This window comes from Natrix helvetica, assembly GCF_964273705.1.
Source record: "Natrix helvetica genome assembly, chromosome: 3".
Taxonomy (NCBI): Eukaryota; Metazoa; Chordata; class Lepidosauria; order Squamata; family Natricidae; genus Natrix; species Natrix helvetica.
In genome coordinates this window covers 163,776,606-163,803,700 of record NC_138549.1, presented here as the reverse complement: position 1 = coordinate 163,803,700, position 27,095 = coordinate 163,776,606, and the positions used below count along the sequence as shown (strand labels likewise).

Here is a 27,095-nt window from a genome sequence, read left to right as displayed (position 1 = left end):
GTTACACCCATCCAAATGGGACGGTCAGTTGCATCTTTCCTACCAACAGAGACAAGGCTGGGGATCCTGGTATCAGCTTGCCAGTTTGGAGGTGAGAAGGTTAGCCGAAGCTCCATCAGGAGAGGAAAAATAAGCCCAACCGTGACAGGTTTATAGCTAATAGCCTTTGCTCATTTCTATTTTCCTTTGGGAACTCCTCAAGAAGGACGAAGAAGCATCCTTGTGATCCATCAAGCTCTGTGGCTAAACCAGATTTCTTCTAGTTTCTTCTATTATTCTTCCTCTTATCTGCTATCAGCTCCGGGACTCAGTAGGTGGTCTTAAGAAAGTAGTAATTAATTTTGGTGCTAATAAAGATCTGGGATAATTCTATAGAGCTCTGTCAAAGGAGTCTGCAAAGTGCGTGGAATTATTTGTGGATTAGGACACATTTATTTTGTGACTACTGTGCTTGCTCCTCGCTTCTTGGGGCTCCACCAATGGGGGAGCAAGGCCCGCCCAGCGCCAGGCTTTGGGCTAATACAGAGGTCTGCAAAGTTGGCTGTTTTAAGACTGGTGGACTTCAATTCTCAGAATTCTGGGAGTTGAAGTCCACCAGTCTTAAGAGCCAATTTTGCAGATCCCTGGGCTAATATGATTGATGCCCTTGGTGGACTTCAATTCTCAGAATTCTGGGAGTTGAAGTCCACAAGTCTTCAAGCTGTCAGGTTTGAAGACCCCTTGGGGTTTTTTTCCTAAAGGGTTAGGGATGCAAGAATCTTGTAACTTGACAGCTTTAAGACTTGTGTGCTTCAAATGCCAGAGTTTATTGAAACTAAAAACAGTGTACCATCCTATGTATTTTCGGTTTTAAAAATGTGGCTCTCAAAATAAATTTCAATTGTGGTTTTGGCGAGATTTGGCTCAGTTGAAAAAAAAGGTTGCCCACCACTGCCCTAGGACACTGTCATAAATATGAGTTAGTTGCCAAGTGTCTGAATATGACCATGGAGATGCTGCAACGGTTGTAAGTGTGAAAACAGTCATAAGTCACCTTTTTTGGTGCTGTTGTAACTTCGAACAGTCCCTAAATGAATTGTTGTAAGTTGAGGACTACCTGTACCTAATTGACAATCCATTTTTGACCAGTTTGTCTTGTGGTGAATTAAGACATTGAAATTTCCCAACAAGCTGTGATCATTCAATGGACTTAACTTGGCCTTTTCTGAACCACCATCCTCTACAGGTGTTCCTATTCTCCTCCTGCCAGCTTGTCTAGTTGAGATATAATAAATAACAGTGTTATGTCACTAAACAGGGATGGCTAACATACAGTCTCTGAAGTCAAACTCTCTACTGAATTTTATATTGTAAATAGCTATGAGACATGCTGAACAATTTTAAAAAATCTCTTTAATATTAACACAGTGTGCAAAGTATTTTTTAAGTATCTATTTCTAAAAAGCAGAATGATAACGGTGATGGGGAAAGAACAGTACTGACTAGATCAAAAAAACTCAGAAAAGCAGCTCTAGCCAAAAAATGTTACAAAGAACTCTCAAGTTCAGGGACAGAGAGTGAAGAGGAATTTTCTGAATATTTGAATAAGAAGAGCACTTCAAATGAACATGTAAGCTTTGCAATTTTTGTACCTTTACTAAAAGTATACGTTCCTGGAATTTGTATTTTAGGGAATCATTCTTGCTTCTGTTTTACCTAGAATTTGATTTTCAAAAGAATGGAATAATATTTAACTAAGAGGAATAACAGAAAATGCTGTGATTCAAAGAAAAAAAGTTTTTCATAAATTTTAAATAGTTTTTAAAATACTATAAGGTTTTACAAAACCATTATCTCAGCTGGTTTTAATAAGTTCAATTACAATGTTATTTAAAATGTTATCAAGACCCAAAACCTTTATATGAATTCAATTTAAGCAGCATAATTCTTGGGAAATGCAGGGCATTCTCTGTCCTTAACTATTAAAAGGAGCAATTTTGTGATTTCCTGGGAGGACACTTGTAATCATAAGATGGTGTGGGCTGTTTTCAATTCCTGTAATGAGGGGAAAGAAATCCACCAATTAAGTGCAAAATCCATCACTTCAAGGATTTCTGTAGAGCAGGTAGTCCTTGACCTATGATTTGCTCTTTATGGTCATAAGTCATAATGCTCGTAAAGCAAGTCATCATGTGGCCAACCCAATTTTACTGCTTTTTTTTGCAGCAGCCCTTAAACAAATCACCAGGGTCATTAAGTGAATTCACAGTCATTATAGCAAACACCACACTCATTAAGCAAAACCATTGTTTGCTATGAGGCATTTTTGCAAAAAAACAAAACAAAAAACAACCCCCAAAAAACGGAAATAAGCACCAGTTTTCAATCATGGTCAGATGACAGGATGCTGCACATGGCTGTAAAAGCAGGCTGGTTGTCGAGCACCCAAAATGTGGTCATGTGACTGCAAAGGGGAGCAACTATCAGAACTTCACAACCAGGTCATAAGTCAGAGGCCCTTGATGTTCTCTGAGCTTGCTTGTTTTCTTGCAAATGTTTCATTACCCAAACTCAGTAACATCAGTGCTAGTCCTAATTAGTGCTAGGTCAGGGATGGTGAACCTTTTTGGCACCAAGTGCCCAAAGTGGAATGCACGCGCGCTGGAGCACCAAAAACCCAAAGACCAGCTGGCTGGTGCGCATGCGCACGCCAGCTATCTGGTCTTTGGGTTTCCTGCATGCGTGCCAGCCAGCTAGTCTTTGTGCACACCTGTTTATTGATCATTTTTTGGCAATTTTTTTGGCCGTTTTCAGGCTGTTTTCTGCCACTCCGGCACCCACGAAGACAAGCTGGCTGGTGCACATGTGCACACCGGAGAAACAAATCACAAGTAATGATTTGAAGAAAAAAGTATCTTACTGGGTAAGATAGGCCTAGAAATGCTTATGAGTAATTTTAGTACTTAAAAGACTAATGAAAACACAAGACTTGTAAGCACCCAAGGCGGAAAGTAAGCCAAAGAAAAAATGGATGGGAAATGGATGGTTTTAGCACAGTAGACTATTGTCTCACATTTCCACTTTGAGCTTCCATTTTGTTTAAGAGAAACTAGATTTTTTTAAAAAAATAACATATAAAGTACTATTTTGCTTCTTTCTCAAATGCACAGTTTAATTAGTGTGCAGTGAAACTGTGTCTGATAGATTTTTGTATCTCTAGCCAGAACATAAAATCATAGCAAAATCTAGAGCTATTAATCAATCCAAGATACAACAACATACAATTGCCAGTGAGACAGTCAGAGGAAAATTGATAAATCAGCCCAAAAGATCTACTAAAGCAAAAGAGGACATGATAAAAAAACAAATGGAATTACCATTGTCTCCTTCAACTGGGAGTCCACCTTTCTCTGAGATAATGAGATGTAAGATTTATGTTTTGTTGTTATGTTTAACTATAGTAGGATAGTCTTAACTTAAATTTATGTACTTGAGTTTTTTCACCAGTTAACAATTTTTTGATAACTATAAAGTATATCAGGTCAGTTCAATAAGCTCCAGCGATTTTGCTATAATATTTTTACAGCACTATGTTCAGACATCTTGACTTACGATTAGCTATAAATATGCCTTATTACTCTAGTTGGCAATGTTTGTAGCTGCAGGGAAGAGCCGGCTCATGCGATCAGATATATTTACAATTAACCACAAAGCTATAGATAACCACTACTTATATTATCTGTACATACTGTATATTGACATCCAACAGGCCTGACCCAAAACTATAAACTAAAACAGCATTCTTTTTTTAATGCAAATCACACTCTTTTCCTTTCTTTTTTAAATGCGATCCCCAAGTGCAGGCATAAGAAAACCTGTGAACTCTGCATAGGCACCAGGAAGGGCATCTGGGCAGTAAATTCTCAGCTCCATCCAGTCACCTCAACTCTACCCCGAATTAAGGGATTACAGAGTTGTAAAAAGGGAGTTTTATTGTATTTTATCAGATATATCATAGCACATAACAAAAAACTGTGGGAATTAGTTCCTAAAAATACTGTAATGTATTGTAGAGGACTAATGCTCAGCAGCACAGCATTTCTCATGAAAAATGTATTGAGAAGTAGGAAAGCTTTTTGTTTTCAGAGTACTGAGCTTCAGGGACTAATGTACTGTACAATACAAGGCAACTTTATAGTTTTATTTTTCAGATGTTGTTTCCTCATTTGAATGGCTCATAGTTTAGCATTTCAGGGAATACAGCAACTTGTGTTTATGTCTGTTTGTTCCCTTTCCAGCATAAATTTGCACTTCTGTTTTAGATTAGTTGTAACTTGGCATGATTTATGTAACTTGGTATGATTTTTAAAGCTGGATTGTGATACATCTTAAATTTTTAAAAAGGCATTGGGTTAGAAATGGATCCAATCAGTTTCTTCTGGTTTAATTATCTATTTCAACCTTCAGTTCATGAAACAATCTATTTTTAACACACACAAAAAAGGGGGGGGGGGTTAATGACACTTCTAAAGCAGAAGCTTCTGATCTGGGCTGTGCCAGAGAGGAGAATACACATCTGCGGCTCTCACATTGTTGCGGTTGATTTAATCTTGCAACATCATATAGCCAATGTTTTGAAATCTGTTTATGGAATTTATTGAGGTTATGAGAAACATACAGAAGAATCTACTGAAGAGAACATATCAGTGAGAAGGTCATCCGTATCATCCTATCTTGAAGAATTAACACCTGAAAAGGAGAAATCCTTAGAGAATATTAAAGAAGATTTTACTAGGGAAAAAATAAATTCAGAGAGTGAACTATTGAAGGATCTTCCTGAAAAGGAAAGAAAACTTGTATTTGAAACTGAAGATCTCTCACCTGTGATAAGTCCACTTTCTTTGGTAAAATATTTACAAACTATTTTAAAATGTGTTTTCCACTCCATGAGTTTGCTTTTCAATATTGTATATTAATTTAAAACTTGTAAATTTCTGCACTTATAAACCCATAATGGCCCAGAGGAGTCCTCCTAGTATTTGGCCAAATTGAGGTGGTATATAAACCACATAAATAAAGAGAAGAATAACAAAATACCTTTATATAAAAACCAACTCAATAAACTGAACAATGTTTATAAAGAATAAATAGAATTATTAAAAGTTTATTTAAATAAAAACTTTTTTCAAGTAATGAGGGGTATACCCCACTCTAATCCTGGAACAGCTGTTATTCTACAAATGTCAAGTAAATGTGAAAGTTTTCAACTAATTTTTTAAAGAAGAGAGTACAGAAGTCATCTGAATTTCCCTTGGAATTGAGAATAAAGGCACAGAGATTACTTTTTATCTTTGCTAAAGTTTAAATGAATTTAGATGCAATGTAGAAGAGTCTTTGTTTTCATTTCTGTTTCTATTCTTCATAGATAATTTGGATGGTGATATTTAGTTAATTATTAAGAATATTGGAATTGCAATGTGCAATTAATCATACTGGGAGTTCATATTTCTAAGAAGTTCTTACAAAATAATCATAAACTTAATTGCAGAATCAATGTATTTAGAATTTCAGGTTTGCATTGTAATCTTTCAGTAAGACTGTATATGCTGAAAATAATGGGTACGATTGTAACCTTAAACATTTCTGTTGTTTCTTAAATTGGAGAATTTTTTAAAATTTGTATGTTTGTGTACTCACTACTATTAACTATGTTTTTATTGTAGTCCAACATTAGCCCCTTCAATAGAAAAAAAACATTTATCAATTATAAAAATTCTGAAATCTCTGAGGACAAAATCTGTGATGCTGATGAAGTAGTGAGCATTACAAGGGGCCTTTTAAATAAATCACCTCATACAGAAATGGAAGATATATCTGAAAATATCATGAACAGTGGAAGAGAGGTATAATATTGTCAAGATAATCTTGACTTTTTTTGAAAATTGGTTTTATCTAATATAATTCTGCTGTTACTACTAACTTAAGTTCAGTTTAAATGTGTTTCTAGTTTAATAGTTTATTACCTTTCTAACTAATGGAATAAACCAATCCAGAATTGCTCTTTTATTTTAAAAAAAAGCATCCTACCTGCCTTTTATATATTGCTTCATTTTACATAAAAAGAATGATTTGCTCTTTATCTTTGAAATGTAAAAACATATTTTTACAAATGTCAAATTATTAAGAACCCAGTTTAGAATAAAATCTTATTGACATATACAGATGTATATAAGAAGAATCTAAATTATGAAAGAGAAAAAAGTCTCTTTCAGATGAGTTTTTTTTCAAGGTATGGATATTCTTGGAACCCCACTTTGATGTGCAGGGTAATAGTACTAATGCCATGTCTCAGATATCCATTTAACAGTGCTCATTCCCTTGATTTCTGTACTTTATAGAAGGAATTTTCAGCAGATATTACCAAATTTCTATGTCCATATTCACCCTTGTGTGAAAATATACATGTGTCCATATCCAATGATCAAGATATTTTCAGTAGTATAGGGCAGACACAATTAATCAAGCACTGCATGCTGGGAATCAGAACATTTGTTCAGGAATAACAATCAAGATTGTATAATGGGTTCATTTTGCTACAAATATTTTTGCAAAAGAAATGCTTCAGATATGCCAACTTCATCAGTATAGCACTAAGCGAGAAGCAATGAGTTCAGGAAGAACAGAATTGTTTGATAAAATAAAGAATGGAATAAGAATTAGATACGGCAATTGCTGGAGCTTAGCAACCTGCCTTTTGGCTCTGCAGAATGTGCTTCCTCTCTGTATTTCAAAATTTCATAGTTTTTAGCCTTTCAGATTTGTAGGTTTGGGCTGCAGTGATATTAGTAAGGACATGATGAACTGCTGTATTTGTTTTCCTTCACCATATCCCAGAGAAATTTAGAAATTTGATATCTAGAAAGAACTATTGGATGGTTGAAGGCGAACAGGTGGACACTTAAACCCTGGAATGATCTGGGTGTTGGGCAGGGCTGGATTTCAGCCATGTTACTGTCAGTTCTCTTGTGCACGTGCTTCGCACATGCACAGTTCAATGGAAATTGCTATGCGCACATGCTGAACTAGAAAAAAAGATGGTGATGACCGGGAACCCTGTTCAGGGCCGTGGCCAGGCTGGATTGCTGCCAGTTCTGCGACCCAGGCCGGCATACCACTACCAATTTGGCCGAACTGGTTGGAACCCACCTCTGGAGTTGGAGATATAATTCAATTTTAAGCAAGGTTACATTTTTCCTAGAGAATCCTAGAGGTACTTTGGGGTTTTTCCTGAAGTCTCCTTCAGTAATCACTGAACTGATTACTATAGATGGAGCAGTGGTGGGATTCAAAAAATGTTATTACTGGTTCTGCGGGTGTGGCTTGGTAGGCGTGGCAGGGGAAGGATATGGTAAAATCTCCATTCCCTCCCCACCCCAGGGGAAGGTTACTGCAAAATCCCAATTCCTCCAGATCAGTTGGGAGGCAGAGAATAGATGGGGGCGGGGCCACAGAGGTGGTATTTACCAGTTCTCCGAACTACTCAAAATTTCCACCACCGGTTCTCCAGAATTGGTCAGGACCTGCTGAATATCACCTCTGAGATGGAGGTACAGTATATACCTGATATTTGTGATTTAATAATTTTGTACCATCTTCAGGAGGTTTATCACCTTTAAATTTCTTATATCTTTTCTGGAATCACAGACCATAACTCAATAATGTAAGCCCTGGTTATACATAAGCTAGAATTTCATAGCAGATTTCTTTAAAAATATATTAGAAATAACATATCCATGTTTCTACTATTAATAATACATTGTTTAAACTTTAATTGAACTGTATTTCTTTGTTAACAGCACTCCAGAAAATTAATATTAAGTTAGTCCTGTTCTTTTTGATAATACTTTTTATATGCCTTTATTAATATTGTTTTAAAAGAAAGGCTTCAATTTGCATTAGACCAATTTACAAACTGATCCTCTTACAAATGTTTAGGTTAATTAATATATCTTTCTTTTTAGGCTTCTTTACCTCCATCTCAATTAACCACACCCTGCAGAAGTAGAGAAGAATTACAGCAGGAAGAATATCTTACCAATGTACATGAATCTGGTATGGTTTCATAAATAATTATAAATACAGATATTCCACAATTTAATATAAAGAGAATGAAAATCTCTACATTTTGGGCCATGTGCAGGCTAGTTATTTTAAAATAAAGTCTCTCTTACTAAAATTGTAAACTGGCCAGTCATTTAGAAAGTGAACTGGACATTGTATAAATCTGACTAGTAAATAAATGAATAAAATAGAAGTTCTCCCCACCCCAATTTTCTTTAACTCGTTATTGCTAATTACAGCATTATCCATGGGTACTCTTTCTTGTCAAAATATGGCCCATTCACCTCCCTTCCCAAATACCTCTTTTTGTATTGCCACTTATAGTTATTAGTGGATTTTTCATTACTTAAGAAGATAAGAAAAAATTCAGTGGCAGTTTTCCTGGCAGGTTTGCACATTATTTGGAGACATCCTCTTCAGGATGTCTGAACTGTGCATAACAGCACTATTCTGTTGCTTATAACGTGTTTAAATATAACCTTATTAAAGGACCTACACTACATCCTAATTTCAAACGACTGTATCCGGAAGATACAGAAAATTATTCGGATGAAGAAGAAATGAGGAGGGAGGAAAGGAAAATAAAGTTTCTCCCTAGAAAGTTATTCAAAGCAGATGATAGCACTTATAGAGGTGAGCTGATGCTTAAATTGAGCTGTAGAAATCATTGAAGTAAGAAATGACAGAAGACATAAGGCATATAATAAACCTGTTAATTTATGTCACTTTCTGTTACTTTTCAATTTGAGAAGACCATGCTACCAGACTACAAGCTCCTCTGATTTCATTTTAGATTTGCTAGAGTCAACAATCTTCAGACTACTTGAGGGTTGGGGGGGGGGTGATTTTTTTGTTTGCAGATATCCCATAAAGGATTATTTTTTCCGTTTAATAGAAAATTTTATTTTCTTATCTGTTGTCTCAAAATAAAAATAATAGCAGGAAATTACTTTGAATAAGGGAATAATCAGTAATGGTTTTACATGAATTTATTTTTGTCAACCTGCAGTTCAAAAATAGTATGACTTCTGTATATTAGTATTTACTCTCTTTATACAAAGCTATAATTATTTTTCTGTTCAGAGAATAAAGCCCTCTGGTAACCTGCTAAAATGGTCCAAAGAGGCAATGATGACCTGCTTTTCTGTCCATTTCCTCCCAACTCTTATGAGAAAATTGCTTAAGCCATTGATTATTAAGGGAATATTCTTTGAAGAAGGTGTGTTAAGACTTGTAGGGCACATTAATACTAAAAGGATAATTCAGTTGAGTAAACAACATCTAAATCTTAAAATATTCTTTTTCAGTGTCTGAAAGCTTATCTACTTTTTCTAACAATGAGACATCTCTTTTTGATGGGGAAAGCTGGGATACAGATTGTTCAAATGTAGAGATTATTTGTCAGACGCTTCATAAGGAATTTGTTAGGAAAATACAGGTGAATATATCTTTCTTTCTTTTCTTGAAGGTATATATTTAGTATAATGTCTCTGTCTCAAATATGTGGGTAGTGATGAACATATATATTTGTGCATGCATATGTGTCTGTGTAACAAGCACACTGCTTCCCTTTTCTGTCTTTCGGCTCACTCCAGACCATCCAGGCAGAAAACCATCTTTTTTATGTTGCCTTTGTTACATTTATGTTGCATTTGTGCTGTCTCCCTTTATTTATTTATCAACACAAATGCAACACACACACACACACACATAAGGGTATGGCTAGCTGATGAGAGCTAAATAGCTTGAAATAGATCTATACTAGTCTCCCTTTATTTATTTATCAGCACAAATACAACACACACACACACACACACACACACAGATAGATTAGATAGATAGATAGATAGATAGATAGATAGATAGATAGATAGATAGATGATAGATAGATAGATGATAGATAGATAGATAGATGATAGATGATAGATAGATAGATGATAGATAGATAGATAGATAGATAGATAGATAGATAGATAGATAGATAGATAGATAGATAGATAGATGATAGATATGCTGGTCTTGTTATATTCGGGTCTTTTTCTGTGTAAGATTGAGATTGTCTTGGCAACATTTAAGTGAGGTCTCACACGCCATCTTCAGGCTGTGTTTTAAATCCAGCCTGAAGATTGTGGGTGAGACCTCGCTGAAACGTTGCCAAGACAATCTCAATCTTACACGGGAAAAGACCCGAATACAATAAGACAAGCATACCTACACCCTTGAAAATCACCCAGGCCGTTACAACACAAAACAACAATGGACACACATCCAGCACCAATCTATCAATCATGATACAACCACACAACCAATCAATCCACTTACTGAAACAAAGCCAGCACTCCACACACCCCACCAAGATTTATAGAAAGACGGCAGGTCCGATCATACTTTAAGCCGAAAACACCAGCCAGATGACGAGTGAGACCTCGCCGAAACGTTGCCAAGCAATCTCAATCTTACACGGGAAAAGACCCGAATACAACAAGATCAGCATATCTACACCCGTGAAAATCTACGAAAACACACACACACACACACACACACACACACATACGTGTGTGTGTGTATGTGTTTTCGTAGATTTGTTGTGTTTTCGGCTTAAAGCGTGGCCGGAGCTGCCATCTTTCTATAAATCTTGGTGGGATGTGTGTGGAGTGCTGGCTTTGTTTTAGTAAGTGGAATGATTGGTTGTGTAGTTGTATCATGATTGGTAGATTGGTGCTAGCTGTGTGTCCGTTATTGTTTTGTGTTGTAACAGCCTGGGTGGTGGGTAGGGCTCGTTTGTTTACTAGGGCTGGTTTCCAGATGTCTGGTAGGCGGGAGGTATTGTCACGTTTATTCATGTTGTGGGGGTGTTTCTCTATTTCGATAGCTTCCATAATTATTCTCTTGTTGAAGTGTTCAGTTTTGGAGATTAACCTGGTTCCTTCAAAATTAATTTCATTTCCTGTAGCTTTAATGTGCTGGAAAAGGGAAGAAGTTTTTTTCTTTTTTTCTTACTGCGTTCTTGTATTCTGCGATGCATGCATTTATTCTCTTGTTCGTTTGTCCTATGTATGTTGCAGGTCAGATTTTGCATGGTATTTCGTAGACTCCTTGGTTTTCTAGCTGGATTTTGTCTTTGGGGTTTCTTAAGATGTTGGCTATTTTTTGGTCAGTGTTGAAGGCTGTCTTGATATTGTGTTTGTGGAGAATTTTGTGGAGAATATGTGTGTGTGTGTGTACACTACACACACACACAAATAGAATAGAATAGAATAGAAATAACAGAGTTGGAAGGGACCTTGGAGGTCTTCAAGTCCAGCCCCCTGCTTAGGCAAGAAACCCATTTCAGGCAAATATATGGTATATCCTGAAAAAAATATTTCAGGATGATTGATGAGTTGCGACTTTTAGCTTACATGGACATGATTTGATTTCATAATTGTAAAAAACATTTTTTTTATTTCAATCCAGTTCAATTTGAGAGGAATAATCATGTAGCCTTTGTATTTTTAGTGCCGATCAAATAAAATTGACTGTTTTGCAAAACAGTCACTGAAAACAACTCACCAGCATATGAACACAATGGGAAGAGAATTACATAAGCACAGGTTTGTATAAAATGAATTCCCAGAGTTTCATGTTGTTATTATATACGTTGTATATTTAACTTTTGCTTATATTTTTCTAGATCCAGACAGCTGGAAAATCTTCATTCCTGCCTCCTGAAAGAGCTTGAAAGTTTTGAAAGAGATTCACAAATATTGAGAAATATCGAAAAAGATTTTTCAGTATGTTATTTTCCTTTATAAAAATATTAAATTACTTGAACATTATATTTTCATTAATGTCTTTAAAATATTAAATGGAAATATATTCTTTGAATTGGTACACAAAAAAGAAAACATAGTAGCCATCTTCTAAGGCTAGCTTTGATGTCACAGACTATCAAACAAAATTTTGCAACTAATTGTACTAAATCATTCCAGCAGTAGTAAATTGCTCCGTACTTTTGTTTCACCAAACCATTGTTTGGAACTGACCCTCTTCTAAATAGACAAAATACTTTCCAGCAGCAGTACTAACTTGTACTGCTAGTACTATTTTCTTTTCTTTTTTTTTAAGAAAAGGTCAATGCTATCAACACTGGCCCATTTTTTATTTGGTGAAAATCAGAAGCCTCAGTATGAATATCTGGATTAAAATTTCCAAGACTGGAATCAGTTTTTTTTTTTTTAAAAAAAAAGAATGACATCATGCTTTGAGATTGAATATGATCATGATTCACTATATCTCTTACTTCACTGCACATTTTTACAAGTCCAAGCTGATCAATAAAAATGGCAGTCCATGTTGACTTCATTATGCTATCTGAAAATGTATGGGCCTAAGTAGAAATTCTTTTAAGAAAGTGATTAAAATAGAGCATGAAATCTTCACAGTTGGTAAAAGTTACAGCTTGCAGTAAAGTTATCTTTTGGTTTATGATCAAAGACTAATGAAATTCAAATTTGTATTTCACATTGGCTATTTTTAGATTTTTTCAAAGAAGCATTCTGAAACGTTTAGCACTTACAACAAGAATGAGCAGCAGAGGTTAGTATATTTTCTTTTTGTTATAGTACAACAAAGACATTCTGTTATCAGTGTAATTATAGTTGTTATAATTATACTTTTAAAAGCCATTAATTTACATTCCTTAGGAGGCTTAAAATGTAATAATAATGTCTGAAAATCAAAGTTGATAAATTATGGCATAAACCTGCCATGGTAGTCCCAGTAGCTATCTTTTTTATTTGATTTTTTTTTCTATATTAATCCTAGAAGTTCAGCTCACTTGTTGACATTGATTCACAATATAAATAAACCAAAACAAATCATGTATGGAATTTGCTGCCATAAAGTGCAATGACAACTGTTAACTGGCTATTTGGATAATATAATCCATAGTGCTTAAGTATTATCTTCAAATGTTTATATTCTCCTCCAAATAATTTTGAGAGAAAATGATGTATAAGTAATAAGTGATGAAGCATTCATACAATCCTCAAGTTACTCTCCACTTTCTACTGTTCTTCTCTTCAAGAAAGAAAAGTTATTATCTTCAAGAAAGTCTTAGAAAAAAACATGTCAGTAGGTTGCCATGTAAATGTTGATAAAGTTTATTGCGATCCCTCAAGACCTCTATGTGTCTATTTGATTAACATATATTCCTTCCAGGTTTCTATTTTGCTGATATGCTCCCGTTCCTCTCAGCATTTATTTTGCTCACAGTAATAACAGGTTGCTAAAGCAGCTGGCCTTCATCCAGAGGGCTGCATTCTTGTGACTATAAGTTTAAGTATAATTAAATGGAAACAAGTATTTTTAATTATGAATATTTTTCTCTATGTCAAAGCAAATAACTCAAATATTGCTTTGATCTATGCCTTCTTAGACTTCAGAATCTTAGAACTTCATTTGAGAAGAACATTTACTATACTGCTGATCAAGAGGAAAATATATTTCTATCTCAGGTATGTATTTCTCCTTGTGGCTGGCTGAGGTGATCGCAATTCAGTTCAGTTCAGTTCAGAAATCAGAATGAACAAAATCAGCAAAAATTTAGTAATCACCTCTGTATATTTACATAGTAAAGTTCTTTTCCCAATCAGTTCTTGTAGAAATAGGGAGTAGCAAGAAAGGTCAGCCATAGCAAATCTACCCAAAATGGGCTGATTTTGGGGGGAAAGATGAATAGCCTTTTTCTTTTTCCCCCCTCTTCCTGTCTTCAGAATAAATCAGGTACATATCAGCAAGGGAGGGTTATATATTATCTACTTTGTAAAATATGTAGCAGACAACTGGTTAAGGCAGGGGTATTAAACTCATGTCGTCATGGTGATATCGCATGGCGTATGAGGAGTTCCCCCCCCTTGCTAAATGGGTATGGGCATGGGTGTGGCCAGCGTATGATGCATCCAGCCCTTGGCCCGGGAGTTTAACAGACCTGGGTTATGGCAAAAGAGGGAAAGAATGATCTAATTGGGATCAGAGCAGGAAAGTCGTTATTATTAGCTAGCACAAAATAAAGTACTTAGGGTTTCATTGATAAAACAAGGAGGAAATTAACTTGAATAAGCAAGATTTTGTATGCTGGTCCAAAGTACATTTAAAATACACTTCTCTTCTAAACACACTGTTTCTAACACCTACTTTCAATATACAAAAAAAATCTGCAAATTGAAATAGCTACTATCCAAAAAAGATAATATGGTGTGAATGTTCTACTGCTTGTACCAATTATTAGTGTTTATGTTGCTAACCTAGTATAAATATTAAACTTTGCTTATGAAAGAATGAGTCAATGCAGCCTCTCCCTCCCTCCCTTCCTTACTTCAATATTCTGGAGCATAAAAAGTGAACCCTTTTCTGTTTTTCTGCCTCATAACTAGTGGTACTCACCTCTTTGTGCTTAATTATATATAGTGTTTAGGGTAGTCCCACAGGTGGAATATGATTCAGCAAGCATATTGTTGGCATCTGTGAGCATAATTTCCTAATCACAGTGTGCGCTAAGTGCTGTTTCTCTGTGCATTTCCCATAGTTTCTTTGAATCAGCTTTGACTATCAGTAAATAGTTCTGCTACGATCTTTTCAGGTCTCTGAATCACTCCCAATGCAGAATTGTAGTAAAATGTCTGCCCTGGAGGAATTTATATGGGTGTATGATTTATATGTCTATAACTTCTCAGTTTTTCCCCCAAGCAGTGGACAAGATAATTAGTAGTTTAGTCTTACAAGCAAAGTCAGAATAATTATTGAAAAATATAGGGATTGCTTACAAGGCATATTACCACTTTCATTTGTTTGAGGTTTTTTTGTTTATCACATTTCTGAACCACCCATCTCCCTCAAAGGCTTCTGTTTGAAGTTTTGGAAACATAGAAAATGTGGATTTGGGAACTAAAAAGGAAATGAAAGAAGAGGGCTAACTTTGAACCTTTAAAAAAAGTGCTTATGATTCTTGAAACTCTGCTATAGAGTAGTGATAAAGTTGCAGCCTAGAAGTTGTGTAATACCAACACAGAATTCTGAAATGACTGTGTGTTGGGAGGATTGTGTGTTCGAAACATTGTAAAGCCATTGACTTACTCTTGCTATCAATTATAGATTCAAGTTTGCTTCGAAGTAAATAATTATTTTGGATGCATTTTAGGTACATTTTTTGAAAGAAGATATTAATGGGATTCAAGATAAATTTCTTAAGGAAATGGTAAATATTGTTATCTTTTCATTACATAAACATTCAATTCTGTATTCATTATCTAACTAAACAGGTTTTGGGAAATTATTTTTAAAAATAAATTATGTTTATTTTTTTATCACAGCATGAAGAAGAATTGCTTAATGTTCGCAAAGGATTGCGATCACTCTTTATGGCAGAAGATAGAAAGTTGTAACATAATTTAGAATGTAAATGCGAAAAAATGAAAGTGTATATATTTATACTGCATTTTAATGTGAACAGTAAATTTACCTCTGGGACATTATTGGTTAGACATAATTATAAAGAGGAAACAATTTTCATGAAAAAAATTCAATTGTTATTGTAACTCATTCAAGATAAGGATTTTGTTAATGTTTTTTTTAATGCCACTATAAAAGCAATATTGGAGATATTCCAAATATACAATGGCCACCTAACTACAACTCATATTCATAGAGCTTAGTCATAAATAACTTTAGATGACTTGAATCTAATTTACAAAGGCAATCTAAAATGCAATTTTGTGAATTCTGAGAAATTCAGTTTCCTGATCAGTAACTTATAAAGTAAGCTATTTTTTTGCCATTATGTTTGGGACATAACGTGGGACCAATGTCCATTAAATCTTTCAGATGTTTTAATGTTCCTTTTATCCTGCACAGTGTCCAGCCAGACCATGTCTTCTTTTGCAGTTTCTGAGGTTGGTCTTTTAAAATCTCAGAAATACCTAATAGGAAGGAGATAATTTGATCTGTTTTTCTCAGGACTATTGTCCTTGAGAAATTACTGGATAAAACTTATCATATAATGAATACATTTGTTGGGTGTTGACTTACTGATTTTACTAAATTTCTTTAATAGAGTAAATCTAAATTCAATATGCAGGTTCATCAGATACATTGAATATTTTCATAATTTTACCATTAAAAATAGCAGTATACTAAGTATATAATAATTATAAATATTAAGAGATTAAAAAAATAAATTTAAAGGTTTTATGAAGGTTTTATCCAAGTTCTCTGCAATAATAGTTTTAACTGAAATTGCTGGTCTAAAATTGTAACTATTCTTCAGCTATATTGTAAGTGTATTTTTAAAATTATAGAAAATTGTATTTTAGAAGATTAAATTTTTTTTTTTAACAAAAGATTGATGAAGAAAAATTGGTGGTAATTTTCCTCTGTCATTTGAGGCAGAACGTTATATAGCTTTATATAAAGAAATCTATATTTCGGGATACATTTAATGTACCACTCTTAGTAGGTAGTGAAATGATGGCTTAAATGCTTCCTTCTAATGTAAATACTAATGTAATTTTGCAGACATAAATTTTCTACATATTGTATTTTCATAGAAAGTCACATTTTCATGGTTATAAGTATAACCATGAAGTATATCGAGTTCATTGAAGCACATGTTCTTCCACTTTTCCCCCTTAAAAAAAACCTACTAAATCAGGTTTCAGGGAGAAAATACAATATCTTAAAATTAATGATTTGCTTACAATATAATTCCCATTTGAATGGTATATTAACAGTGTAACAAAGGTCTAATAATTTTTCTTTAGATAAACACTGAAAATATAGACAATTTTTAAGCCTAGCAGCAAATAGGTAAAATAGGTGAAATAATGACCCAATTTGCCACTTTTTTTATAAATACAGTTTATTATACTCTCCAGATATTGCTGAATTACATTTATATAACTATAATTTAGGAGTTTCTATCGACACAAACCATTGGTTTGAGGTATGGGGTTTTCAGACTGGGGCATAGTGTGGAGATGGCACTGATTATTCTTGTTGATGGCCTGTGGCAATGTCTGGATAGCGAAAGTGCAAGCACCCTGGATGTTCTTCATTTCTTTTCAATCATGGTACCTTCCTGAGCTGACTGCAAGTCAATGAGTGCAGAGATTGGATGGGAGAAACAAGCTCAAAGAAAACCCTAGCAAGGTTGAGTGGCGGTGTGTGTGTGAACCTCATCGTTCTGAACATCCTCCACTGCCCTGTTCAAGCCTGGTGCATAATGTGGGTAGTCTCCCTTGCGCACAGTTGCTGCTTGAACAGCTGGTAGAAGCTGTGATTAGGAAAACCTTCATATAAGTAAGTCCATGTCGTATGCCAGTTGTACCTTTCTCTTCATGCAGTCATGTAGGTATTGGTCATCACATGGATGGACACTAGTGAAATGTACTCTACCTGGGGGTTCTCTTTAAAAAAACACTTGGAAGTTATAGCTCATCCCAAAGTAACACCCATGCATTAATTGCATTAATTTATCGGTTGCCTTCCAGGTGCAATTCAAGCTGCCGCTTGTCACCTTTAATCCTTACATTTCATAAGCCTTAGCACCGTGATGGCGAACCGGCACGCAAACCATTGCCCAGCTCAGCTCCACCACGCATGTGCGCACGCTTCCCACCAGCCAGCTGGTTTTTGGGTCTGCTGCGCATGGGTGGGGGGAAGGGGGAGTAGGGGGCTCATGTGCACATGCTTGGAGGGTGGGGCAGGGAGGGGGGTCACATGGGCATTGCATTAAGGGAGGGGGCGCTTTCGGCATGCAGTGACGAAAAGGTTAGCCATCCCTGCCCTAGGATAAGGGTTGTCTCTGTCCGGTTCTGCCTGCCCTATCAGGTGTATCAGAGTTGGCTTGCCCCTGGTTCCATCAATTGAGCAATGTCATCTAGCAGGACTCAGGAGGTGAGTCTTCCCTGTTGTAGCTCTTACTCCCTTTTAACAGCACTCCTATGAAAATTTGCATGTTGCTCACCTGGACAAACTTTGAAAGGGAATGAAAAACAAACCCAGATCTTGTGTTGGGGTAACTGAGAGGCCTTTTGTCTACTTCCTATGTCTGTGGGTAGAGGAAGAGGGATGTTTTTTGTTCCTTTTGATGACACTGTCTTCTGGGGCTTATTTCTAATTTTACTTTTTTATAGCCCCTCAGAGTTGCCTGAATCGTGAGATAGCCGGCAAATAAATGTCATAAATAAATAAATATATTAGGGTTAAAATTTGAAAAATGAATGAACAAGTAAACATTTTAGGGTATCAAGTTCCCCTTGCTGATTTACCAAGACAAAATTACCATATTAGGGATTTTTCCCCCCAGGTAGCAGCCCCCTCAGGCTTCAATCCTTGGATCATGCTAGGCCTATCAGATTATTGTTGATTCTGTATTCTGACTCTTGCCCTTTATGGAATAGGCATTATCAGTGGCCAATGTGTTCAATATTCTCTGGAGCTATCCATTTTTCATCTTGTCAGATTGTGGTTTTCTGGGTACTCTGCATTGGGTCCAACCTATCTTACTTGCAATTATCTTCCATTGAAATCCATGTGAAAAGAAAGCCATTTCTGCTTTATTGATTCCAAGTGCAACTAAGTTTGAACCCAACCCTATTTATGTAGATAGAAATAGGGGGATTTGGGGGGGGGGGGGGAGGCTCCATTCTTGTATGCTCAAAGATTAATAGAAGAATCCTGTAGCAAAAAAATGGATGGTTCCTACTAGCTTGAGAATCTGTTTGCAAACTAGAGAAGTCTGCTGCCGTTTAGAAGATAGCAATGCAATATTTTGTAAGGAGTCCTTGGTGCTCAGCTTGGTTGTTTCCTTGCAGACATTTTAATACCTAAACTAGGTAACCCTGAGGTTATTCTCTGTGTTTTGCATGCTAAATCAGGTGGTCCCATAGCTACTGCATTAACAATTGAAACTGACACATATATTAAATCTGCCTCTCTGCTGTTGTGGTTTTATTTCCCCAAATCTAGAAAACTGCTGTAGAATTGTTTCTATGCAATTTATAATCTAATAGGGATGAGGGATCTAATAGGGATGGGATAATATAATCATATACCGAACCATGGTATAGAAAATGCAGGATGTGGTGGCTCAGTGGCTAAGACACTGAGTTTGTCAATCAGAAAGGTTGGCAGTTCAGCGGTTTGAATCCCTAGCGCTGCATAACGGAGTGAGCTCCCGTTACTTGTCCCAGTTTCTGCCAACCTAGCAGTTCGAAAGCATGTAAAAATGCAAGTAGAAATATAGGAATCACCTTTTGTGGGAAGGTAACAGCATTCTGTGTGCTTTTGGCATTTAGTCATGCCGGCCACATGACCACAGAGACGTCTTCAGACAGCGCTGGCTCTTTGGCTTTGAAACAGAGATGAGCACCACCCCCTAGAGTTGAGAACAACTAGCACATGTGTGAGGGGAACCTTTACCTTTAGGGATGATCAAAAGATTAAACAACTTGAGGTTCAAAAGATAAATCAAGATAACCATTTTTTCTGACAATGTAATTGGACGGACAGAATTGAGAGCTAAGGTTTTGTGGCAGCAATGAGAACTAAGGTATTCTGAATTACCAAATTAAGAAACTAAAACATTAAACATTTCCTCTTTTTTTCCAACAATGAGCAGTATTTTTTATTGAACGCTTAACCTTAACGGATGAATCATATTTTTAAAGGAAGATGCTCATTCAACTCAAAATTCTTTAATCATTTTACACCCTAATGGCAAACCTGCAATTAGGCTTTCTGGGATTTCATCCAGTGGAGCTGAGTTGAATGCAATTTACTTTGAAAACTCTGCAGTAATTTTTATTCCCACTAGGTGGTCCTCCTAAATTTTGATTCAAACCAACTCAATTTGTTAGAAAGAACTTCAATGGATAGAAGATGAGACTGCATGCATTTTCTTTTCTTATTTAAGGGACTAATATGAAAAGCTGTTGTGCACATCTCTTAGTCATACAACAATCTATACATGGCAATGCACACATCCACCAAAAGCCTCACCTCCAGCTTCTGATGCTTTATACATAGAGTTCATGTGTGCATCCCTGACACAGCAGGTGGGAGACCAACAGAATAATAGAATTGAAAGAGACCTTGGAGGTCTTCTATTCCCACCCCAAGCAGGAGACCCTATACAATTTCAGGCAAATGGTTGTCCAATCTCTTCTTATAAACCTCCAGTGGTGGAGCATTTACAACTTCTGGAGGCAAGCTGTTCCACTAATTGTTCTCATTGTCAGGAAATTTCTCCTTAGTTCTAGGTTGCTCTAAATCCAGGTCTTTCCTTATATCTTCATTCTGCTAAAGGTGATTGACGTGATCAAAGCAGATTGGAGCTTGAAAAATAACTACACAGAGAGATCCCCTTTGTGCAATAATGTGTGCCATAAACATATTATTTTTATATTATGGGGTTAGATTGCTGCAATTAGCAGTTAAGTCTACTTTTTCAATTCCTCACAGTGGAATAAGAAATGTGACTGCAACACTAGAGAAATTACGTTTCTAGACATGTATAGGGTGGCCAACGTAAACATTAAATCCAAATCAGATCATTCTAGAGTAGGGGTGCTTATATCTGGCCCGCGGAGCTAGCCTTGAAACAGCGAAGGACCGACCTGCAGTGCCTCTACCAGCAAAAACAGAGCTCAGGTAGGCTGCGGGCTGCAGGAGGCTGTTACAGCCAAAAACGGAGCTCATGAGGGCCGCGGGATACCCTCCTGAGCTCTGCTTTTGCTGGCAGAGGGTTGCAGTAAGCAATTGCAGCCAAAAATGGAGTTTGGGAGCCAATTTTTGCTGGTATCGAGCCCTCACAGGTACTCCCGATACGAGTGATGTTGAGCTGGCCATGCCCACCCCGGCCCCCGAAGTAAAACACAGCCCTGATGTGGCCCTCAATGAAATAAGAGTTTGACACCCCTGTTCTAGAGCAACTTTCTCAAATGTGGACTTTTCTGTTGCATAGACTTAATACTGATAATATTAACCATAATAGCATGTTGTAAAACTCAGGGAATTGAAGTCAGTCCTTTTGGAGACCCCCTGAGATTTGGAAATACTGCTGTATGTATGGTCATACGGTGCTAGGTGACCAAAGCCTGGACAAAATTCAGAAAATAGTAAACGCCTAATCTCCAATCGAGCAGTGGGGGGGTGGGGGGGTGGGCGCACGAGATTTTTGAAAGTTAAATGCATTCATGTGAATTGAGCAGAACAAATTTTATAGAAAGCATAGTTTGGGAAAGAGCAGTTGAGCCACATTCTAATTTATTTTTTTAATTAGCTATCGTATTTTCCGGCATATAAGATGACTTTTTAGCCTATAAAAATCATTCCAAAAACCGGGGGTCGTTTTGTATGCCGGGTATATGGCGAGCTGGAACTTACCGGTTCCAAGCCAGTCTGAATGCCATTAAATACCGCTGCCGTTGCCATACTGCCATACTGAGCTGCATTTTCCATACTGGCAGCGCTGAGCCAGCAGTTTCCACATAGCGTATACCGCTATAAGCTGGCCTGCTCGGACTGTCTTGGAGTCAGGAAGGCGGGCTGATGATGTCACACCCTCTGCCAATCCGAGCACACCTTGTATTCATTAATAGAAAATACATTGCTCGCCGTGATTGGCTGGGCGCTGTATACTGGAATGGCGATACCTGACCTGACAGTATTACTGCACCGCACTGCCTGAAAGGCCAACTGAAGCAATATCGGTACATACAGCACAGCACCAGTATCTGTACATACAGTACATATAGATCTCAATGACAAAATAAGTAGTTTCCCATCAATATGTAATACAACAGCACAATAAACATAGCTATGCGTTAAGTAGTATCGGAAATATGGGTGAAACTCCAATGAATTTTGATATGGTTGGGAAATAAAACTCAGAAGAGGGGTAGTCTTATGCGGCGAGTATAGTCCAAACCCTATATTTTAACAGGAAAAGTAGGGAGTCATCTTATACACCCAGTCACCTTATACGCCGGAAAATACGATACCTGTAATTTATTTCAGGAGAGAATGTATCGTGGACCGTGAGTATGGTGACGAATAATTGTGAAAAAGAGGAGGGGGAACAGGTAAAATAGTGATGGTTTTTCTGAATGCCTGTAAGTGTTCCGATGGATCTGGGTGGACCTATCAATTTCATGTTAGGCATGAGCCAGAATTATGAAGCAGGTGCTAAAAGTCTACAAACTTGAAATTTGGCAAGTATGTTCCTCTTGGCTTCTAAATAATCTCTAAGAAAGGATTAATTGAAATGACTATCAGGTCATTAATATTTCTTATACAGTAATTAACACGCTCTGATGCTAAGGAGTTCAACTCAACCTCCCCACATGAAAAGAACTCTGTTCCAACTGCCAGTTGCCTCACATTCGGTTACCTCAGTTCAAACTGGCAGACGTTCCACTCCATTCAGGAGCGGTCTGGGGCTCCTTACAGTACTAAATGCCGGTACCTCACCAAAATGTCTATGCCGTCCACCTATGGAAGTGCTTCAAGATTCAAGACAGTAGGAGTGATATTCCCTTATGAGTTTCAATCAACAACCACCACAGCCAATGGATTGAACCGGATTTCTCCGTCATTGCCCGATCACATTGTTTTGTCACGAGGCACGGGTATCCAACTAGTAACTTAATAATTTTGGGAAAAATCTATTCTGCCCTTATCAAACTCTTTTTAGAGGCCTGGGTTTAGTTCTGGGCACTACAGTTTTAAAACAACTAGCAAGTTCATAGGATAACTACTGAGATGATGAGTCTCAAATTTAAGTTGGATGAGAAATGGTCAAGGGATCTCTGCCTGTTTCACCTATAGAAGAGATGACAGAAGACCCAGCAACATTTTTTTGTCACAAAGGATGTTATACTGAGGTGGAACAAAAAGTTGAAGGCTTTTCTTATCCAAGTATCATCTCTTTTCACTGAATGGAATGGTCAGTGATTGTGCAGTTGCAAATGATTCTGATTGGAGAGTCGACTTGTCAATCACTGGTTCCCCTGGATCCAAAGCTTTTCCTCCCTCCCCTCCTTAAATGAGGGAATGTTCCTCCTTTGTTTGTTGTCTTCAGCTTTCTTGAAACCAAAAATTGGAGTAGAACAGGCAAATGAAAATATGTTCCAGTTTGCACCTCATGCACCCCATCTCATAGCCTGAATCTTACCTGCACTGATGCACATGTCTCTCTCTGAAGAATTTCTAAATGATTGTATATATTGTACATATTCTGGAGATACTGCGACTTCGTATTGAGATAGCAGCTCATTATGATTTGGTCAACTTTGATTTCAGTTTCAATAAAGAGTAATCTATAGGGATCTTTTCTGCACAAAAGTTCTCCCAATTGAAATGAATTATGGAAAAGGAAAGCAAGCTCTTCAATATGTATGAAACTGTAGCCCAGGACTTTAAGGATAATAGACCTTTGAAAGACTTATCAGCATAAACATCCTCCCAATTTTTGGAGTGGGGATTACTCGCGCATATAAACTGCAACATATTTATGAATAACATCTTGCATAATGCAAACCCAGAATATTTTTAAGCATGCATAAACCAGACTTAGTACATATATTAATAATTTACTCAGAAGTGCATTGGAGAGAGACAGTGCTAATCCTGTGGGGAATTTATGTGGTATGATTTTACTGTGTTTTATTCTTTTCTCTGACATCATGTTTAATGCCTCAACTCAACTTGCACTACTTGTGATCAATCAGATGCTGTCACATGATTATCTATCAAGGCTAGCTGTTTCTTTGATGGATATATTCGTTGATTGATTATGTTCCTTCAAGTTGTTCTCAACTTTTAGCAATCCCACAGAGCATTTTTTCCCTAACCTGGTCTTTTAGTTCTTCCAACAGTGAGCTGCTTATGAGATTAGTAATTTCTAGCTGGCTGCTGTTTATGCCTCATGCATTATGTCTACCTGAATGGATAAATGATTGCATAGGTCTGCATTTTCTATAAAAAGGTAAAAACTAAAGGTTCCCCTTGCACATATGTGCTAGTCATTCCTGACTCTAGGGGGCGGTGCTCATCTCCATTTCAAAGCCGATATGACAGCGCTGTCTGAAGACGTCTCCGTGGTCATGTGGCCGGCATGACTAAATGCCGAAGACGCACAGAACGCTGTTACCTTCCCACCAAAGGTGGTCCCTATTTTTCTACTTGCATTTTTACATGCTTTTGAGCTGCTAGGTTGGCAGAAGCTGAGACAAGTAACGGGAGCTCACTCCATTACATGACACTAGGGATTCGAACTGCCGAACTGCCGACCTTTGTGGTCGACAAGCTCAGCGTTTTAGCCACTGAGCCACCACGGCCTGCATTTTCCATACCATGGTTTTATTCAGCTGCTCTTTGCATTTTGTCTGCAACTGGAGGACTTGTAATTCTCGTGGAAGAAATTAGACATGTGCTGTAACACTCAATTTGCAACATTATGTATTTTTGTCCGTTGATTTTACTCAAGACTTACCTAAAAGTATTGGTGGGAAGTGATCTGAGACCATTGGGTATACAATTGCATTTCACCAGATACCCAGATACCCAAGCAGTTGTGGTTGTGCCTGTTGTGGAAACCATCTCACATCAGGATTCAGGTGTACTATTTTGTTTTTGCTCATTTACTTCCATAGCTCTTCCAGTAGGAGCTCTTTCTCCATTAAAGTAGGCCATTATCAAATTTCACATCACATTGTGCAAACAAACGGATTGCAACCAGATATTGTGCATTTTAATCCTGTTCTTTTGAATAATAGTAGCCTAATATAGGTCCTCACCAGGGGTGGTATACACTTACCTTCCCTACCGGTTCTCAAATGTGAGTGTGCACAGCTCCTTCTGCATATGCACTTTTGGCAAAAAAGGGGGGCTAAATGGGATGCCATAGAGCTGGGTGCAAGTGGGCGGAGCCACCCGCGATTTCCGCAACCAGTTTGGGGATCCGGTCTGAACCAGTAGAATAACCACCTCTGTTTCCTCTCCCTTCAACTACCTTTTTTTCCAATGAAGTAGTTCAACTTCTCAGTTACCACAATAAAAATTGACCCAACACCATTCACTTTTGCAATCCTACACTTGAATCTTCCTTTTGGAAAACGGAAGCCGCTAATATAAAACTTGCTTGAGGGGTTGGTGTGGGGGGAGAGAGAGAGAAGAAATCAAATTGTTTCCCATGTTCCTTTAAACTGTGATGCTAAATCCCATAAAACATGGAAGTCTGCGGAATTGTTTTCTGCAGTAAGTAATCATTTAATTAACAAAAAAAATGAACAGGAGTTCAAAAAAAAAGAGGAGTGTTTTGTTAGACATTATATATATAAAAAAAGAAAAGAAACAATATAGTAAATAACTTCATAGAACATGAACGTAAGTGTTTTGTACAAACTAATCGTGATAAGTTCCCAATGTCTCGTCACCATGATAATACTGAATGATGGTGTGCGCCGTGTCCGTTATGTCGGAGGCCTTGGAATGGTAGAGCCTGTACATGCACAGCATCTCCTTTCTCAAGGTATGCAGCAATTCAGTTTAAAACAAGTAGCAAAGGAACGCAGTCATTTCCCTTTGGATGAGTTCAATATTGTCAGTGAATTCTCCCACACCTTGACGGTTGTGGGTCCAAGGTGACGGCCTTCATCAGATTAGATCGTTTTAAATATTGAGCTGCAGGGGTAAAATCTGCAGTCTTTCCAGAACCGGAAACATCAGCTTCTCGTAGACTGAACCTCAGAGAAAGGCCTTCATGTTTTCCCTGATGCGTGTTCAGTAGTGGATATCAAAAAAAGTAGACAAATTCTTCGCAGAAGAAAATCTCTATGGCCTGTGGAATCTAGAAGTTAAAAGGAGAAGACATAAGTGACCATGGCAATTGTTTAGAAGGTCTATCTCAAAAAAAAACACCACAATTTCATGTAAGAAAAGGGCAGTACACAAGGACCTAAGGATGAGTTACTGTATTTTTCGGAGTATAAGACACATCGGAGTATAAGATGCACCAAGGTTTTGAAGAGGCAAATTTAAAAAAAAAATATTTTTTTTTGGCACTCTGCAAACCTCCCAAAAACGGGCCGTTTTTTTTTTTTTTTCAAAAAAAGGGCACGAATAGTTCTTAGGAGGCTTGTAGAGTGCTCCTAGTGGGGTGCAGGGTGGGGGCAAAAATGAGCAAATAACACTTTTTTGCGAAAATGGGCCCGTTTTTTGCCCTCCAAAAGGGCATGGATAGTCTTTAGGAAGCTTATAGAATGCTCTTGGGGTGCAAAATTGAGCAAAAAATGACCCGTTTTTTGCTCATTTCTGCCCTCCCCAGCCCCCGGGAGCTCTCTGAAAGCCTCCTACAACCTATACATGGCAATTTTGGTGAAGGGGGTGTGGTTTCGGGAGGCAAAATATGCTGTATTCAGTGTATAAGACACACTCAGATTTTCAGCCTCTTTTTTGAGGGAAAAAGGTGTGTCTTATACTCCAAAAAATACGGTAGTTCAGGGGCGTCAAACTCAAGGCTTGGGAGCCAGATCCGGCCCACAGGGTACTTAGATCTGGCCTGTGGAGACACCATGGAAACAGCAAAGGACCAGCCCCTGGTGCCTCTGACAGTGACAATGGAGCTTGGGAGGGCTATGGGCAGCCCTCCCGAGCTCTGCTTTCACTGGCAGAGGGTTGCAGGAGCCATCGCAGCTCCAAACAGCTTGGGAGACTGTTTTTGCTGGCAAAGCTCTCAGGCCACCACAGGAGCCCCCAACATGAGTGACATTGAGCTGGCCACACCCATCTTGGCCACGCCCCCTGCCCCCCCCCCCAGGTCAAACACAACCCCGATGTGGCCCTCAATGAAATTGAGTTTGACACCCCTGAGGTAGATAACTGATTTAGTTAGTTACCTACCTATTGGTAGTCAAATCAAAATGTTTTATCTTCAAAATTTTAAAGTTAAGGAG

The 27,095-nt window shown here is 37.4% G+C and overlaps 2 protein-coding genes across 5 annotated transcripts in view; one reads left to right on the top strand and one right to left on the bottom strand.

Annotated features, from left to right (window-relative positions):
- The window catches only part of SYCP2 (synaptonemal complex protein 2), a 62,787-nt gene extending 46,397 nt beyond the window's left edge, over nucleotides 1-16,390 (top strand). The window contains exons 34-46 of the mRNA XM_081949185.1: nucleotides 1,445-1,609; nucleotides 3,200-3,404; nucleotides 4,642-4,883; nucleotides 5,703-5,882; nucleotides 8,001-8,091; nucleotides 8,590-8,733; nucleotides 9,408-9,538; nucleotides 11,599-11,693; nucleotides 11,774-11,873; nucleotides 12,620-12,678; nucleotides 13,520-13,598; nucleotides 15,281-15,337; nucleotides 15,453-16,390. Of these exons, the coding sequence (XP_081805311.1) occupies nucleotides 1,445-1,609; nucleotides 3,200-3,404; nucleotides 4,642-4,883; nucleotides 5,703-5,882; nucleotides 8,001-8,091; nucleotides 8,590-8,733; nucleotides 9,408-9,538; nucleotides 11,599-11,693; nucleotides 11,774-11,873; nucleotides 12,620-12,678; nucleotides 13,520-13,598; nucleotides 15,281-15,337; nucleotides 15,453-15,524 (1,620 nt within the window). The 3' untranslated portion in view covers nucleotides 15,525-16,390. The remainder of the gene's footprint in view (nucleotides 1-1,444; nucleotides 1,610-3,199; nucleotides 3,405-4,641; nucleotides 4,884-5,702; nucleotides 5,883-8,000; nucleotides 8,092-8,589; nucleotides 8,734-9,407; nucleotides 9,539-11,598; nucleotides 11,694-11,773; nucleotides 11,874-12,619; nucleotides 12,679-13,519; nucleotides 13,599-15,280; nucleotides 15,338-15,452) is intronic.
- A 9,007-nt stretch (nucleotides 16,391-25,397) lies between these two features.
- Nucleotides 25,398-27,095, bottom strand: part of PHACTR3 (phosphatase and actin regulator 3) — a 303,640-nt gene continuing 301,942 nt past the window's right edge. For all 4 annotated transcript variants that reach the window (XM_081948375.1, XM_081948374.1, XM_081948376.1 and 1 more), the window contains one exon: nucleotides 25,398-25,990. In XM_081948375.1, the coding sequence (XP_081804501.1) occupies nucleotides 25,975-25,990 (16 nt within the window). In that variant the 3' untranslated portion in view covers nucleotides 25,398-25,974. The remainder of the gene's footprint in view (nucleotides 25,991-27,095) is intronic.